The 18,961-nt window shown below is 33.7% G+C and overlaps 1 protein-coding gene across 1 annotated transcript; it reads left to right on the top strand.

The window, feature by feature from the left end:
- Nucleotides 1-11,692: 11,692 nt before the first annotated feature.
- Nucleotides 11,693-18,650, top strand: LOC129803233 (ornithine decarboxylase 1-like). The gene is made up of 2 exons (XM_055849681.1): nt 11,693-12,176; nt 16,270-18,650. Exons 1-2 carry the CDS (start codon nt 11,734-11,736, stop codon nt 17,063-17,065), a joined length of 1,239 nt encoding a protein of 412 aa, XP_055705656.1. The 5' UTR covers nt 11,693-11,733; the 3' UTR covers nt 17,066-18,650.
- The last annotated feature ends 311 nt before the right edge of the window (nt 18,651-18,961 follow it).

Genomic DNA, 18,961 nt, shown 5'->3' with positions numbered 1-18,961 from the left:
AACTGCTATGGGTAAACCGTCGTCATCCAGAATTATTTATGTCGAAGAAAACTCTTTTTGCAACGTAATTTTTGTCCATCCACTGCTGGGACCAGGGGGGGAATTCTGTAACCCTGTGAAGTGATCACCTGTCAAAATTGGTGAACGCTTCACTAAAGTGATCACAAAAGAGATTCTGTAACTTGCGATAGCTTCACGTGAAGGGATCACTTTTAGGTTATGTTTTTCACTTGTCAATTTTTCAGTGAAGATGATGTTATCACTCGGTGAAGCCACTGAATTTTTTTTTCATAATAAGGTTGAAAAACAGCACTACATCATTTCTAATACTCAATTCTAGTGTTTTCCATTGTTATTTAGTTCAAATATTGATGAAAATCTTAAATTTAATAAAATTTCAACACATTTCCCCTCTCTGCTTCACGCAAAGTTACAGAATAACTTTTCTAGCAGTCGTGAAGAGAAGCCCGTGAACCTTTCACTAATGAATCGTTCACTAGTGAAGCGTTCATCGAGTTACAGAATTCCCTCCCAGGAGTGACCTCCGATTCTAACACATAGACTATTTTTTAGAGGAACTCAAATGGTCCGACCTACGTTCTTTGGACAGAAAATTGATCAGAAGAAATTCTGCTCTTCTGACCAGGTTATTAGCACGTGCAAGAAGAAGAGGTCGGACGTCTTTGAGATGTATGGATGAAATGTCCGCTAGGACACTCTAAAACATATCCAAAAATGAAATACATCGATGGTCTGGTTCTTGAGATATTCCTAAAAGAGTGATTTCTGGAGGGAAAGAATAGATGTTGGGATGAAATTGAAGTGTCATTTGAATTCCTTGGATCAACTAATGGGGGGTTCCCATTCTCAGAACATTTCAAGTCGATATCTTCATCAGTTTGTCCAAAAAATGGAATAATTAGAATGATTTCTGTAATTTTTCTTTATTTTAAAATACTTGCAAAAGTCGATGAATGAAAAAAGTGAGATGTCCAAAAAAAAAAGTTTCTTCCACAAATTATATCACTGGAGTTATCCGATTTGCCCTTTGGCTATCTAAATTTTTTGGCTATCGTATGAACACGGGGTTGTGTCATTTTTAAATCGACATAAGAATGTGGAAATTTTTATATTAATTTTTCTGAGAATATTTATCTTTCAAAGTTGGCTTGTATGGATCACTCTTTGATGTTTAATTGACAAAAAATCACAATGCTCATATTACCTTCACTGAGAGAAATGCGAAAAAGTTAAAATAACATTCCGGAAATGTGAATTTTACCCTGCAGTATTGATCCAAAATCGGTGTAAATATTACCCTTTTTAGGTGTATTGGGGGTTAAATGTACCCTTTTTCATGTTAATTTTACCCTTAAAAAGGTGTAAAATTAACATTAAAAAATGTTGATATATTTTTACACCTAAAAAGTTTTAAAGTTATGAGCAAAAAAAGTTAATCGCACACTCTTTTTTTCTCAGTGTACGACACACAGAAAAATTTTGACTCTAAATTTAAGAATATATAAGACTCCGGGAACTTAAATTGGACGTGAATCCTCGAGGCGTTTAAATTCAGAAAATTTTTGCCAATAAATTGGGCTAGAATTCATATCTCTTTGACGTTAAGCAATCGGGAGTTTAAGTTCAGCATTAGCTGAAAAATGAAAAATGTCTTGAGATTTGCAAATTACGATTAAAATTAAATTATCAAGGATTTAGGATTAGGGCATTGGCATTCATTGGATGGGATTTGAAATTAAATTCCTGGGTGTTTCTGTTTAAGAATTTTCCATTTTTCTGTGTGCAGGGTACAAGAGTACATCAAGGGTACATCACTTTAAGAAATTTGTAAACAACTTTTTTCTTTCTTTTTTCTCTTTTTTCCTTTTTCCTTCGTTTTCTTCTTTACCTTTTTTTCTTTTCTCTTTTTCCTTCTTTTTCTTTTTTTATTATAAAAAAAATGCTTCACTTTTTAGTTGTTTTTTTATTTATTTAATAAAAACTTCTTTTCAGTTGTACTTCGTTTACAAGCCTGTCCTTTTCCATCTTAAAGTTATTCGGATTTTGTGCAGAAGGACCAAAAACTGGAATTTTATCTCTTCGTCATTGATTGCGATTTTCCTTGCGCTCTCCTCTATTTCTTGGATCTTTCAAAAACCACTCTTTTGGGAATATCTCAAGAACCAAACTATCGATACTTTTCATTTTTGGATTTGCTTTAGATGTTACCAAGGTATATATTTTGTCCTCAGACACCAATATCATCCAGAAATTTCTTCTTGGAATTTAGAAGATAAGTGTTTAAACTCTTGTACCAGTGAATTTCAACATAAAAGAAATACTTAACCAAGTAAGAATTGATTAGGCTTGTGAAATTTTTTTTCTAGTATTTTAAATTCTAATACAAATTTTTAAACATTTTCTCATTTTTTCCTTTGCTCTTCTTTCTTTCTTTTTTTCTTTTTCTTTTTCTTTCCGAAAACTTTTTTTTCCTAAATTTTGTACACTTTTTTCAAGTGAGGTTCCCTTGGCAGTTGTGAAGATGTTGCTGTATTGCGCTGAATTCATTACATCAGAAAGACTGTTTAGTGCTAGACTGATTTATTATCCAAAAATTTTAGTATTTATACAGTATTTAATTTTCACCCACCTTCCTTAAATCGCTTATTCTATTGGCTTATTTTTTGCGTCAATAAGGAAAAATATTTTCTTTGCGTCTTTTGGAGTAAGCAAACAAAAGTGGTGACCGCGACTTCCAGTGCAATGCACTGTCCGTCCATTGAACCTTATTGCATTAACCAAGTAACATATTTTTAGAGTTATTTTTAAATGCTAATATCTCTTTATATTATTATTATAAGCGCTAAAGATTGGAAAAATTTAATAGTAAATTTGATTTTAGTCTATTCTTATTAATTTATATTTTCAATCAAACTGACCGTTTTTGCTCAAACTTTTTCCAAGATTTTCGGATATATTTTATTATTTGACCAGCGGAACATTTCGCCCTTAGGGCCTTGACAGACCTGAGGATTAGCCGAGAGATGGCTTAGTGTAATTATACTCGACATAATGATTAAATTTCATCTCCATCATTTTCTACAAAGTCGTCTCTCGGTTTAAGTCGTAAGTGTGTCTAGGGCATTACACACTTTACACCGGTTAAATCGCTACCCTGAATTATTTAAGGGCAAAAGGGCCTAATTTTCACTCGATATGTTTTTAAACAAAAACATTTCATAATTCTCTCATATTTTTTATGGATCTCACATATCGTCAGTTGGATCAGCATTTGTCGTAACTTTCTCAGCGCCTCATCAGCGCTTCTTGTATAGTGTGTGTATTTCCATGGTGTTAGAAGAAGTGCTGATGAGGCGCTGAGAAAGTTACGACAAATGCTGATCCAACTGACGATATATGGCAAGCCTTAAGGGTCACTCTGAATTAAATTAGAAGGCCAAATCTTAGCAGCTTTTCGCGATTTTTTTACTGCTCGAACTCAAAGAGAAAGCAGTTATATAATCGACATTTTTCAACTTATCACCGTACTAGAGCTTAAACGGTAAGAGATATCAACTTCCGGTCTTTGGTAATAATAATAATAATAATGCTGGCACAAAGTCCCATGCCTCGTGGAATCAAGTGCAGTGAAGCTCACTGGATGCAATCCGAACACATTTACCGGAAAAAATTCCTGGTGACCTAAAAGGGATTCGAACCCGGGACACTTTCATCATAGAGCGAGTGCTCTAGCATTTGACCCATTGGGTGCCCGGTCTTTGATAACCCCCAATAAAAAGGATATCCTTAGACTTTTTTCTTTCTCCCCACCACCCCTCCCTAATGCCTTTAAAACTTTGTTTTTGGTTAATTCAAAAACGGCTCCTACGATTTCTTTTATTTTTTGATATATTTTGCAGGTGTCCAGGCGAACATTTCGCCCAAACATGCCTATGACCTAAAAAAATCGCCATTTTGAATTTTGAAGGACAAAGTTCAAACCACTTCGGAGGGCCTATTTTTCAACCAATTTGGATAAATTTGGATTTTTTGAAAAGGTCTTGAAATTTCCAATCCGACTGCATCGGTCGCAGTCGGTAATCAATTGGTTATGTATAGAATTTCCATTGATTGGAGATCTCTTATTTTTAAGAGACAAAAGACGGTTGGATTTTGAACATGCATGGAGGGAGAGAGAAAGAGGAAAAAGTGGTGAATGAGATCAGCTGGAAAGAAAGTAGGGGAATAATGGGAACGAGTATGGGCATTACGTAAGACTTGATTTTTGCAAAGAGACGTGAGGAGAAAAGTGTATAAATTTATTTGTGAATTATAAATTAAATATTAGTTCAAACTACAGAAAAATTTACGTGACGTAGAGTTAAACGTGTTCAGTTCAATCTAAGAGGAGAAGACTTGTAAATAAAATAATTGGTGAAGGTGAAAAGTGTGTTTCACTGCCTCAGTGGATTTAGTGAAGGGCATTCGGCGGTCATCGAGGAAACGTCTTCTGGAAAATCCAGCCACCTACGTTCCGGATCACTGTTAAAGACATTTAATAAAGGAATATATATTTCCAGGTAAACTGGGCAGGAAGAAGAGGGTATTAGATATCACAGAATCCTATCACAGAGAAATTATTGTTTACCACAGGTACGTGAATATCACAAACGGTAGAAGGAAGCCCAAGAAACACACAGTCCCTGACAGATTTATAACACCACAATATATTTATAGGTAATTCTCCACAGGTTAAGTACCCGCAAATGACCAATCTGTTTTAAATATTCTTATTTTCCGTCCGTAAACTTGTTACCCATCTAGAGACGAAACGGTAAGAGATACGAATTTCTGATCTTCGGAGAATCAGACCCATGGAATATTATTATGATTTTTATTTCCTCCTGAATCCCCTCCATCTCTTCCTAAACCATGTTTTTGGTTTTTCTCGAAAATGGTTTTTACGGTTTCTTTTATTTTTAAATATGTTTTAGAGGTGGCCCAGGCGATCATTTAGTAAATAAAGATCAAAAGATCATGCGAAAAACCAATTCACGAAGAGCTGCTCTATCTCGTGAGTTCGAGATTATTAGGAAGGCTTTTCCATATCTTTTTATGAGTAGTTTACTAAAGCGACTCACCCTCGAAGTTCTCCCTGATTGGCGGGAAATTTACAGCCCGTAATTCTCGTCTGAAAAAAGACTCTAAAAAAAAAACAATTTTCATACGTATATTTCATAGTTAAACCAAAAAAAACAATGAAAGAAAATTGTGAAATAGAAACTTTTCTTTAGGGCTTTTTTCTGAATGCATATTTCGAAACAAAATATTGATTGCATTATGATATGATTATTTCGTTGCACAAATTGGATGTGCAATGAATGAATCACATCTACAATAAGCTCTCACAGCTTACAACTGGTAAAAAAGGGCTGTTCAATGATGATGTGAATCGTAAACTAAGGCGAAAACTTGATTGAGCTTTCGCCTCGCCTAAATTAGCACTAAATTTTTATTTTCCTCTAGAGGAAAATCTGAGGATTTCATGGGACATTTTGAGAGGTGGGATTATGAACTTAATAAGTGAGAGATTTTTTGGCATGCTTGGGGAATCGTTTCGGTTTGACTATTAGTTAGAAAAAATAACATAACTTGGACGTCATTTTTCTGTGCGAAACCTCAAAGTCTTCCCTAACATCCCCATTTCATTACTTTCCGTGAAATTTTTCACATTTTCCAATTTAATTATATAAATTCACAAGAAGGATTTAGATGTATGGCAACAATAAAGTATATTTTCTTATTATCTTTCAAAGGGTAATTAATAAATTTGATGAGTAACAGGATAGATAGATGATAAAAGTAAAAGAAAATCTACTTAAAAAATTAATGGCCTATGTGAGAAACTAAATACTATGCTTTAATGAACAGGAATCACCATGTCTTATAAACATACCAATTAATTTGAACAGGTGCAATATTCTTGAATTATAATTTGTGCGTAAAGTTTTTAGTACTTTAATAGAGTTAATCTATATGGTTTTTTTCTAACAAAAATCAGTCAAACAGGTGGCATAATGAAGACGGCGTAGTTGAAAGCATTTTAACATTATTGTTCCATAAATCTTTAAATTTATAAAAAAAAAGTGACTAAACAATTTGAACATGTTTACAGTTTCACATGATTTCGAGCGGTTAGCGAATTCTTCGTTGTGATTGGTTTTCAATGGGCACTCAATAGATCAATTGGTAACACTGGTAGAGTACTCGCAGTATAATGCAATTGTCCTGAGTCAGAATCCATTTTAGACTATCAAGAATTTTCTTGGCATTAAAGATGTTTGAATTGCATCCCATGAGCTTCACTGCATCTGATTCTACGGGCTTTGTAACTGACAAAGTGAAAATTATTAGGGTACGACTGGAGATGGGGCTTGTTATGAGACTCAGTTCTTCTGTTGGATTTTCTGCCAACATTATTGTTTTTATTGTATTGTAGTATTCTTTTTAAGGGTCTACCGATTTATTAAGAAATTTATCCGGCATAGAATATTATCCCAAAAATACTTGTATTTGAAAATTTAGTTCAGTTCGTCAATAAGATCAGTGATTTATGTGAAAAATATATTAGATAGATAGATAAATTTTATTCCCACTCTGTAACCTTTGCGTCTGCCGCCGCCTTGCCATTACCGGCCTCCCCAGGTAAACGGCAGAAACCCTGGTACAATAGGCCATATATGCTACTCATACAATCGAGTAATTTGCAGTACAATTATGCAATTAGTAAATAATTTATTAAATAAAAAAAAAAATGAAAAACCAGTACCATGAGGCTATCATTTGGCACGAGGAGGGTGCATGGAGGACGGACACATCCACAAAGGAACAGAGCTGAGTCAAAGAGGCAACGGGCTCAAAGAGCACGTATTGTTGCCACTGAGTTCAGTCAGGGAATCAGGGAGAGGAGGCAAAAAAAAATATATACATATGTATATAATGCAAATAAAATTTCATAAAACAAAATTATATTAACAGTAGTTTAGTAAATATTTAGTGAAGAATGACAGGATGATTGTATCCACTCTGAAAAAAATGTCGTGTTAAACTAACAAATGGATTTTGTTGAAATTTTGTCAAAAGGATGTTATTTATCAATTTGACAAAACTTTTTCTTCAATTTTATATGGAAAAACACCCTTTTGACAAACTTTTATCAAGATCAAGTTGGCCGCCGATTTGACAAAACTTTTCCATATTCTGTATGGAAGAATATCCTTTTTACAAACTTGTCTTGTTAATTTGACAAAACATTTTTTTCAGAGCAGAGAGAGTCGTTAGAGTAGTTTAATCAATAAATAAAACAAGAAGAGAAGCTTAAGAAAGTAAAATAAGAACGATTTGTCTTACAGCGTTATCACACTTGCACATTAAAATTTTAATGTGATTTACATTAATTGTCGCTTGTGAGCGTACAAATATGTTATTTGTGTCTTTGAATCACTTAATATTTGGGGTTTTTCTATTTATTGATAAAGAAGTGGACTTGGCCTGCAAAAATAAGTTTAAATTTACCTAAAGCATAAATATTTTTCACATTAAAAAATTAAAGAGAAAATCACATTAATTTTTCGCATTAATGCTATAAATCAATTTATATCAAATTTTGCGGGCCCAGTCCACATTTTTATCAACAAATAAATCAAATTTTGAATATAAAATGATTCAAACACCTAAATTACACATTTGGACTCTCACCAGCGACAATTAATGTGAATCATGTTAAAATTTTAATGTGCAAGTGTGATAACACAGTTAGAGTTGTTTTGAGATCCTTAACTAATCTTAAGTTATTTTATTATTATTTTTTTATTATTTATTTATTTAGAATAAAAATGCGTGCTATGTCCTATTGAGATTAAATCCCTTGAAAGTACAGAGACTGTTTAATCAATTGAGGAAGCAGTTAGCGTCCACCGTCGTCTTAGCGTTGGTGACCAACCTCCAGAGCAAAACGGCGGAAAAGCTCTTTCGCAGGTTGTATAAGCCGTTTGAGCCAACCAAGTTTGGAAAGTTACAAGTTAAACAGAGAATTAAAAGATAAAAATACAATTACGCAAGACAAGTCATAAAAAAGAGTTCAAGACGACAGAAAGGACTGAATGAGCCGTTGCCTTTTCTCTCTGGGAAGCTCATTTCAAAGAGTCACCCCTTTGACAAAGAGTGAGCTATGAAGAATGCTTTTGATTAAATCTTGTTGATAAATTTAATATTTTTGAAGTGCATAGAATTTTGATGACAATGTGTTATGAGACTAACCCCTTAGAACCAAGAAATACTTAACATTTGAACTTGAAAAACCGTTGGGGTGAATGAATGGGAACTGGAATGGGGGTCATTTGCGTTTACTAACGAAATGTCCACATGTACAACCTCTAAAACATATTCAAAAACAATGGCATAGGAGAATTCGCGGAGCGCTCGTAATAATATTACGTAATAAAAATTTGATAGGCTGGACACATAGTTTCAGGCGCCCTGTCCTGAACCAGCTTATCACTTTCAGCACTGCCACCGGCCGTTCATACACTGATGACTCCGTGCATCATTCTGGATTGGATGGCTTATTCCACATCAGTGTACTTCTCTTCGCTTAATCCCGGATAACGGGAACTCTCTTCAACTCTATAACACAATTACATCTGCTCTGGTTCGTCAAGAAGTCAACTCGCTCTAGCACCCGTCAGTTATGCGTGCTAGCTCTTTCGCTCAGATTATCAGTCTTGGATTCCTTGGATGCTTCGAGAAATATTCTCTCTAATGAACATCTCACCTCTCTGCCCCTAAAAGCTGTTGACCAGCGTGCTTTCTCAGCAAATAATTCAAAATTTGTAAAAAATCTCTAACCGTTGCAAAAATAACATTCTACCTTGCCTGTATAGAGAGGCTCTTAAGCCTAATTTACAAATAAAAGGCCTACAAATTATTATTAATTATCATTAATAATATGTAATATGTATTATTATTATTTTATTATTAATCATATCGGGATATATTGTTTTTGTTACAATGTAATCATGCTATATTGTTGATCCCGTATTGGAAGAAACTGCTAAGTCCGTTTGTAGACTGCCCATAGGAGCGCCTTCCCCCCAGTATGGATGCTTCTTCCATGCTCCCGGAGCTGTTGGGCAGAGGCAGTGTATATTTAGGATGAATGGAACACCTAAAGCGTGTGCACGATAAGATTTTTCCCAAGAATAATGCTTTAAAAATGAAGTCTACATAATATTAAAAAAAATGAAAAATATTTTTTGAAACTTTAATTCATTGCAGGGGAAGGCTTTGATCGTTCGCACATACGTTACCTTCAATCACTTCATATTTCTCCCATATTCCTTTATGAATCTCACATATGGCTATATATTGTAATAGCTAGCCTTAAATCCCATCTTTCCTGAAAAAATTGAGAGTCTAATCCTTTTTTCCTAGTTTCAGGAAGCAAAAAATAAAAACAGGTCCAAAACTGTAATTTTGCTGTGCAATACTTCAGACGATTGCGCACAATTAATATCACTTTTCTGAAAAACTACTATCACGGAGGGTAGAAGGGTTATTAGGGTTCAGATTTATGTGAAAATCTTTTAGGCTGAAGAGGCACTTTTTGTGGGTGGAAGAAAATTCACAAACTTGACTCACATTCATCGATCGCACATAGAAGACATGGCTTGTCGCACATTTACCAAGAAACTTCATTTTAGATGCGATCCTTCATATTCACATCTATTGCAATCTAGCGACTTATCCACCACTAAAAAGTAAAACTTAAAAATCTTAAAGTTGATAAACAAGAAGGATAATTTGACTCAAATGGACCGCAGTTGAGTAATTTTTAAGCAATTTTGCATTTCTTTGATATAAAAATATTTTTCAAGCTTGCACAAACTGAATGTGCAATGAAAGAATCACATCTACAATAAGCTCATACAACTGGTTTTTGACAATCTTTGACATAACCTCACTTTTGTGTTGTTTTTTATGTCAAAGAAAAAAATTGTCCGTGAGAAGCTGTTTTGTGAACATTTTAGCCTTTTTACCTGCTGAAGCTCAATATCTGTGCTAAATCCCGATTCCTGCAGCTGCAGGAACAGAGAAATCTTCAATGATGCGCACTCAAACGTTTTTGTGCATATCCAGTTCCGTGAAGGTTATGTTGGAATCTTGTGCGGTCTTCTCGCTTGAAGAGTTTTAGTCAATTTTTAGCTTTAAAAACTTATTGATTAGTGTAAATTTGGTGATATTTGGACTTTTCAAGAAAGTATTCATCAGATTTAACCGTTTCCGGAGTGAAATTCTCATAGAATCAAGCAAAAAAAAATGGTTTTTATTGTCAATAAATCATCTCTCAGAAAAGTTCCAAAAAAGTGATATTAAAATGTTTTATTCCTTGTACAAACGGTTTAATAAAGTAGATTAGAGTTCCCTTTAAACAATGATGTGCAACTTTTAGTGTCCGTTGCAAAATTTACGGTGAAAATGGGGTGTTCAATGATGGCGTGAATCGTGTGCGAATATGGAAACTTGATTGATCTATCGCACAAATCGCCATTAAATTTTCATTTTCCTCTGGAGGAAAATCTAAATATTTCCTGGGATTTTGTGGGGTGGGATTATGAACCTTATAAGTAAGACATTTTTTTTGGCATAGTTGGAGAATCCATACGGTTTGCATGGTAGTCAGAAAAAATCACTGATGATCATCATTTTTGTGTGCGAAACATCAAAGGCTCCCCCTATAGCTTATACCGAAGGGCAAAGCTTGGGCTATGTAATCTGTTAAAAATTCATTGTGTTTACAACTGCCCCAGTTTCTATATACAAAAAAAATCTAGTATACATTTTCGAGGTATATAACATTTTTCCTCAGTTTGAAGATAAATTTTAAGGGGATATCTTTGAATCAATGTTCAAAACTTTATTCAGTTTTGTCACAACTTTGTTCCTTCACAATTTAATATTTTTTCATATATGCTCACTCGTAGATACACTTCTAAAATTTTATACTCACTAACGGTTAAGTACAGAAATTAAATAAACTAACTGATTAAAAAATATGTTACTCTGTCTTTAAGTTTGCGAGCAATGAAGTAAACAAAAAAAGGAGGTAAAACGCAGAATATTAATTTCTTTTCTTTTGCTAATAAAATTTAAAGAGTTTAAATAAGCAAATACAATTAAATAATTTCAGTATGTGTCTTGCTTTGGTAAGAAAACGTTCTGCTGTAATTACTTGTGTAGGGGGAGGTGGGGCTACTTTGAGCTGTGGGGCTAGATTGTTATACGATTTTTTCGCATACTTCTAATGGAAACTGGGCTTTAACATGATGTAATTTAGATAGACAAAATAGTTGTGAATTTAAATAAAATAATTGGAAAGACCAGCTTTATTTAGAAATAGTCAAAAAAGTCGTATAACAATCTAGCCCCACAGCTCAAAGTAGCCCCACCTCCCCCTACTGATATTTTTGAGAAAAAAAATCTGGAAAACTGTTCTCATTTCTACCAATAATATTAAAAGTTTGATTTAAAAAAAAGGTACGTTCTAAGAGAAGATGCTTTTAAGAGAAAAATAATATTTAATTTTCTCTAATTTCATTTTTGTTTGTGAAAGGGTATTCACTGAAGTTTTTTCTGAGATATCAAAGAAGAGAACATCAAAAAAGCGAAACGAAGATGAAACTCAATGTGGAGAATAAAATCACTCTATTTGATGGTAAATTCGATGTAGATGCTATTTTTCGGCAGAAGATTTATGAGGAGATGGATGCTGATCGGGATGAGGCGCTCTATCTCTGTAATTTGTCGGAAGTTGCCAAGAAGTATGACATCTGGTGTCAGAAGATGCCACGTGTCAAGCCTTTTTATGCTGTTAAGTGTAACAGTGATGAGAATGTGATTAGAGTGATGGCAAAATTAGACATGGGCTTCGACTGTTCCTCACGGACTGAGATCAATGCTGTTCTCAAGCACGGGGTCACTCCTGATAGAATAATTTATGCTCATCCCTACAAAGCCATCTCCCACATTCGCTATTCCATTGCCAATAAAATAAATGTCATGACATTCGATTCAACAGAAGAACTCAAGAAGATTCAATTTATTTGTCCAGAAGCACTGTAAGTTTTGCTTTTTATTATCTTTCTTTGTATCTTTAATATTCGAACGGAAAAAGTGTAATATAAGACAGCAAATTGTAAAATGCGCCGTATCTTCCTATTGTTCTATTTCAGAGGTGTGCAAGAACCGTTTGAAACCGAACAAACGTCAAATAAAACTTATACGTCAGTCAAAACGCTACTTGAACAAACCTATTTTGACGTTTATTCGAATTCAACGGTTCTTGCACACCCCTGTTCTATTTGATAGAATTTTATCTACTATAAACTATAAGGATGATAGGGACAAAATATATTAACCGTTTTTTGTTTAATTTAATTAATTTAACTGATTCAATTGTACGCATGATAGGGTAAGTGTGCCAAATTTCGGCATAGTTGCATGTAAGCACCGAAGTCCTAAGTTTTAAATGCAATATTTTTAATTCATATTGATATTTTTTGTTACTTCCTTTTCGGGAGGGTTGTGTGGAACCTTCAAGACTAGTTTATCATATTTGTTTTCTTTAAATCACTTCCTAAAATATTGAAAAATTAATAAAAATATGGACATTGCTTTGGGTAGTATTTCGGCCACTTTGTGTGAAATTTCGGCCACCTTTCTTCTGACCACATTTTGTGACGCAACGGATAGAAAATTTCAAAACGTCAAACGGAACAAGTTTAATATTTAATTTAATACGTTTATATGACCCACAAGCCTTTAGATCTTCCGTGTAATTTGCCCTAAACACCTGAAGAGTAGCATCTCAAATTTACGCGCAGATTCCCGTAGCAATTTGCACTTCCTGAACTCTTCCAAGGCCTTTTCCACATCATCTTTTTCATAGAAGCGATAGTTTTTTTCTCTGGACATTGTAGAATTCAGAAATTGAAAAAGGAAACATAAAATGAATAAGAAATTTAGGAAAGCAAAAGGTGTGGCCGAAATAGGCAACACTACCTCACTGTAGAGACGCTCACAAAGTATATACTTTTTTACGCGAAATACAGGATCCAGCTGGGAAATTTTATCCGAAATTTTAAGATTGATTCACTATTAACATAAACAGAAACAATCTTTAATGAAAGCTAATCAATTTTCATGAAAAACACCGAAGGAAAACCTTCTGCACTTCACCACAAATCACAAGACTGCTAGAGACACAATCGATCTGTCATATTTTTTGTAAGACTCTTTCCACACTGAGTTTTTACAACGCAATTTAAATTCAAATTATACCTAAAATTTAACTGTCTTTGTGTTAATACATCCTAAAATGAATAAATATTTGAAAGCAAAATGAATTCATTAACTATTCGAAGATAACATACATAATTTTAAATAATTTATTTGCATGGCCGAAATTACACTCAAAGTGGCCGAAATTAGAAGCTGGCCGAAATTTGGCACACTTACCCTAGGTACCTTTTCTTAGACTCGTAGGAAGCCAAAATGAATAGTAGAGCACATGACAATTAGTTAAGATCAGTGGCAAAGAAAGTCAGAGCCAGTGCCCCCATAGTTCAGTGGTTAAAACATATTCGCCTAGATACGAGGGCAGTTCTAGAAGTCCCTGGCTTCGGAGGGAAAACATTACTTTTTTATTTCTCAACATAGTCTCCTTGTAGGTCGACACACTTTTGCCAGCGATGTTGGATACTTACTTTCCAAAATTGATGCCCTGGTAAATATTTCCGAAATGATTTGGATTCTTTGAATATAAAACCACTATTTATTTTAGAATTTTACAAAGATTCTTTTCTCCAGAAATCCTTTTATTAAAAATGACCACTTGGGGTAAAAAGTAACAAAAGGTATGGAGCGAAAAGTAACAAAGACCGAAGCAATTTCTGATGTCCCACGGCGGGAAGAAACATCATTTCCGCGTCTCGCCGCTTTTTGTTTGCATTGGTCAAACGATTAGCAGTCTTTTGTGTGTTTTTTTCTAAAATAGCTTGAAAATCGCTTTTATCGTTCAGTTAGAAAAAGGGTGTTTTGCAAAGGTGTAGAAGAATAAATTTCCTATGAAAATATGTCACCTAGCTATTTTTTTTTAATTTACGAAAACTAGTAATAAAGCAAATCAAAATGTGATAATATCCCATATCTGGTACTATTTGCCCTTGCCCCAGCATTTTTGAGAATGGTCACAAAATTACCTTTTAGAAAACAGCTCGATAAATGTATTTCCTTACAATTTTTTTCTAATTTTGGAGGAATTTTCGGTCTAATAGGTTGTAGCAGATTGTGAACGAAAAAATAGACCTTTGAGTTCTTAATTTTTAAGCTTAAATATTTTTTATATAACAAGTAGCTGGAGATTTGCAAAAAATATCCTAGATCTAGATTCCTACATCTTTCTACTTTGTGATTAGGAACAAACATTAGAAAGAAAATAGACCTTTCTTGACTTTTTCTCTTTAATTCTTCACGACGTTTCGAGGATGGATGTCCTCTTTATCAGGTTTCGAATATGAAGGAAAAATCACGTACAGGTGGGAAATTCTGCTGCTGCAATGCACTTGAACTTATTTCACAAATCTCCACTCTGAAGTTCACCATCCAATGGACTGACACCGAATTCGGTGCAGGATATTTTTAGGGTAGGATATTTTTTGCAAATCTCCATCTACTTGCTATATAAAAAATATTTAAGCTCAAAAATGAGGAATTTTCAAATTTTCACATTCGTGCTTGAATTTTAATATTTCTAATTTTTTTAAGCAAAAACCTCTTGGGACTAGAAATTGTAATAACTATACATAATATTTCTCAACAAAGTAAAAATTATAGTTTATTGGTATTTTCAGGAAAGCTTTATAATTTTCATGGGTCATATATGACCCAATCGTCCATAAAGGTAAAAAAATACCGAATGGATTTTCCAAGTTTTGAGGTCAGAACGTTTCATGTTTTTGTTTATGTGTGTGCAAAATAGTCAATTATTCGTGTAATATTGTGTGATAATATTATTTAGCTGAGATTTCCCAGTGAAATACTGACTGAAGCAGGTAATATTTTGATAATTTATAAAATACTTCAACGTAAATGTTGTAAATTCATAACTTTTTACTCTTGTAGATGACTTTAAAAATGGAAAAAATAATTTCAAGATCAATGACCACGAAATCATCCACGTAATGCCCAGACGACAATTTTGTCCTGAACGAAAGCGACAAAATATACTTGGAACAAGATGTGGATGAAGTGGCCTTTCATGTCTTCATCGAGAACGCATCAACGCCGGAAGAACTCCCGGATTCACAGCAATGTGCAACTACCTCTGAAATTCGCAGAGACAATAACATTGCACCTACCCATTACCATGAAACATGTTTTGAAGAAAACTGAGGAAAGGCGAAGGTGCACATGGTGCTATTAGAAAAAAGCATTATAAGACCAATTGTATTTGTGAGGCATGCGACATTTATCTCTGTGTTACCACTACTCGAAATTGTTTCGATTAATATCATAAAAATAAAAAAAATGAAGTAAACATTAATACATGTTTATGATAAAAATTATTGTTTTTGTGTACCACTCTTCAAGATTCTTTGAGACCAAAAATTGAATGAGATTTTTAAAATTGATTTTTGATCGTTTTAATTTTTACTCGTAAGTTATTTATCTTTCAAAAGTTACAGAGCAAACGAGTAAACAGTCGTCTGGAAAATTTTGTGCGTTTTTACCTTTATGGACAATTGGGTCATATATGACCCATAGTTTTCCAGGACTTCTAGGAATAGGAAATTTTTTTTCTAATTATAAATCTGTTATTTAGGCTAAAATATCGAAGGAAAATTGATTTCATTGAATTTCGGTCAGCGGAAAGCTTCTCGTTCGTAAAGGGTTAAGGTACACTACCGGCTATATCTTCACTTTCAACTAAACTAACCTAGTCTTATCAATAGTTTTAATATTAATAATATACCTGAACACTGTAAAATCTCAAGTTAATGAGAAGGAAATCTGTCATATTTATTCTTTTGATTCAATTAAATTACTGTTAGATAGACGTACCAAGTATTTGATCTAAAACAAAGATTAAATATTAATGGTAATATTTTAGTCACCTTTACTAATTCTATTTAAAAAAAATCACACTTGCAGCCTTGTCCTTCGCATTCGCTGTGACGCAGAGAAAGCCTATGCTCCTATAGGTGATAAATTTGGATGTGATCCAAAGTTGGAAGGTCGTCTGTTGCTCACTCAAGCAAAGAATCTTGGTTTATCCGTTATTGGTATCAGCTTCCACGTTGGTAGTGGTTGCGAAGACCCACCATCATTTCGGAAAGCCATTGCTGCAGCTCGGACTTTGTTTGACTACGGTACAACTCTTGGACATCGCATGACTTTGCTGGATATTGGAGGAGGATTTCCTGGGCATATTGGTAGAGAGATTGACGAGATTACTAATGTAATTAATACTGCTCTTGAGGATTATTTTCCACCTGGAGATTACAATAACGTGAAGATTATCGCAGAACCAGGAAGGTTCTTTGTGTATTCTGCTTATACTTTGGGAGCAACTATTCATTCCAAGAAACAACTCTTGGATTCAAGTGGGAATGCGTATCATGTGAAGTATTTCATCAACGATGGTGTTCATGGAACCTTCAATTTTCTTCTATACGGTATTCCGTTAAGCTCATGTTATGCTCTGACTAGGAGAACTGCTGACAAGAAAGTAACGAACGATTCATTAGTTCAGTGCTCACTCTTGGGTCCTACCTGTAATGGCTTCGATAAGATGACAGAAAATGTTCATCTGCCACATCTTGACATCGGTGATGTTATTGTCTTTCCTAACATGGGTGCCTATACCCTCAGCATGTCCAGTACATTCAATGGCTTCCCAAAACCACGAATATTGTATTTCCAGGAGCGCGAGGGTTCCACTGACTGATCCGGTCAGTAATTACTAGAGATAATTAACTGAAGGGAACTGTTATTTAATATTGCTTACACTTATTACCTTTATTATTAAAATGCTTCCTTAAATGGAGATATATTATTTGAGAAATAAAACAAAACATGAAGATACCAACAGAAAAATTCTAAAACATGTGAATAAAAGGAAGTAGTAGTAAATAATAAATTACTTTTTATTAATAATTTTTTTGTTTCACTTTCATTGGGCATAAATTTCTTGTTTACGGTCACAACAGGCCTAAGGCCTAAGTACTGGGTAAAGGAAGTGAAAAAGGTAAATAAAAAGGAGCCATAAATTGCGATATAAAAACTGCTACAAGATGTGGATCTTAGAAAAAGATTTAATTACACTATAAATGTATAAATTGTTTTTCTTCACAAATTCTGTAGTTTTCTTTATTGCAAATAAGACACGATACTGAAAAACAAATGATTAGGCTAGATTAAGGTATTTAAAACTAGATTCTTATTTTGAGCAACCAGGAAAAGCTTAGGAACTGATTAGATTAGTAGATTGTAGTAGGGGCGGTATCTTAAAGGTCCGCTTTACCCAGACCTCCATTTAGGCACATTATGATGCTATTCCATTAAAAATGAACTTGCTTTTTTTTAGCACTTTACTGTTCTAAAGTTCCTCTGGATTATCGACTTTTTTGTGTTGGTTTCTGTCTCGACTGTCATCTCCAGTATTCACCGTGTTCTAAAACTATCAAACAGTCGTGAGAGGAACTAATACAAATAAAAGTCAATTTATATAGTAACACTTGAGAACAGTAAAGTGCTAAAACAAAGAAGTTCATTTTCATTGGAATAGCACCATTATACAGTAGGTGTCATAAGTTTGTTACGTCTCGTATGTTGAAGAAACTAGGTGGGAAAAAAGATAGAAAAATTTTACTTTTTAAAAATTTTCTTTTTGCAAATTGGTTGCCTGTAATCCGTAGATCTTATTAATGTATTTTATAAATAATAATTAATCTTATTTCATATGAAAAATAATTGTTTGCCAAAAGTTGATTATTTTTAATTCGTCAAAAGTTTGTTAATGTCAATTGGAAAAGTATCTCAAAAAGATGAAATAATTAACTAACTTCTTTTAATCCGGTTATATTTTGAAGTTATATCATTTAATAAGCAAATAGTACATTTGCACATTTTTAAAATTTTCAATGGTCAATATATGCATATAAATAAAATGATAAATAATAAGAAATAAAATGTTTTTTTGTTAATTTAAAATTTAGGTTAAAATGGCATGTTACAAGAAGTTAAAAGAAGAGATATTGTCCAGAAGTACTGCAGCAATGAATCTGCGTCGTCTGCGTCAGAAATTTTCTGTATTGGATAGAAAATCCCTGCAGGATGTACATAAAATCGACAAAATTTAGTGATTAAACATAAGTACATGTGGAAAACGCTACTGGCCAGACCCGGGGTTTTGATTCTGAAGGTTGATAACTGTATTATAAGTATCTCTGATAGTGACCCCATGATATCTGTTCCAAAAATTCGAAGTAACTTGGTTACCGAAGGGATACAGGACATTTTTATTACAAAAATTAAGCTGAAATTGAAAAAATGGCAAGAATGGTTGAGTGACTCCCGGGATTTCATGGGTAGGGAAGACTAATTTGGTTAAAATGTTGTAGGGTAAAGGCTCTAGACTGTATTTATTTTTATCAACTGAATTCACGCGTGGCGGACTGCAAGGACTTGATTAATTATGGCGGACTGATTGGCTGAATATTTCACTAAATAATTGTGTTTGTTGATGGTTCCAAAAATATAACCTATATTTCAATTCATTTCCTTATGGCCTCTACACACTAGAGAAATTTATATACATATTGAAGAGTTTCTCCTACACAGA

Source organism: Phlebotomus papatasi, chromosome 2 (assembly GCF_024763615.1).
Source record: "Phlebotomus papatasi isolate M1 chromosome 2, Ppap_2.1, whole genome shotgun sequence".
Classification (NCBI taxonomy): domain Eukaryota; kingdom Metazoa; phylum Arthropoda; class Insecta; order Diptera; family Psychodidae; genus Phlebotomus; species Phlebotomus papatasi.
Note: the sequence above shows the minus strand (reverse complement) of the source record. Positions and strands in the feature narration are given on the sequence as shown.

Coding starts and splice junctions, on each gene's coding strand:
- LOC129803233 (XM_055849681.1), top strand. CDS start 11,734: ATGAAACTCAATGTGGAGAATAAAATCACTCTATTTGATGGTAAATTC. Junction 12,177..16,269: donor TTTATTTGTCCAGAAGCACT/GTAAGTTTTGCT, acceptor TCACACTTGCAG/CCTTGTCCTTCGCATTCGCT.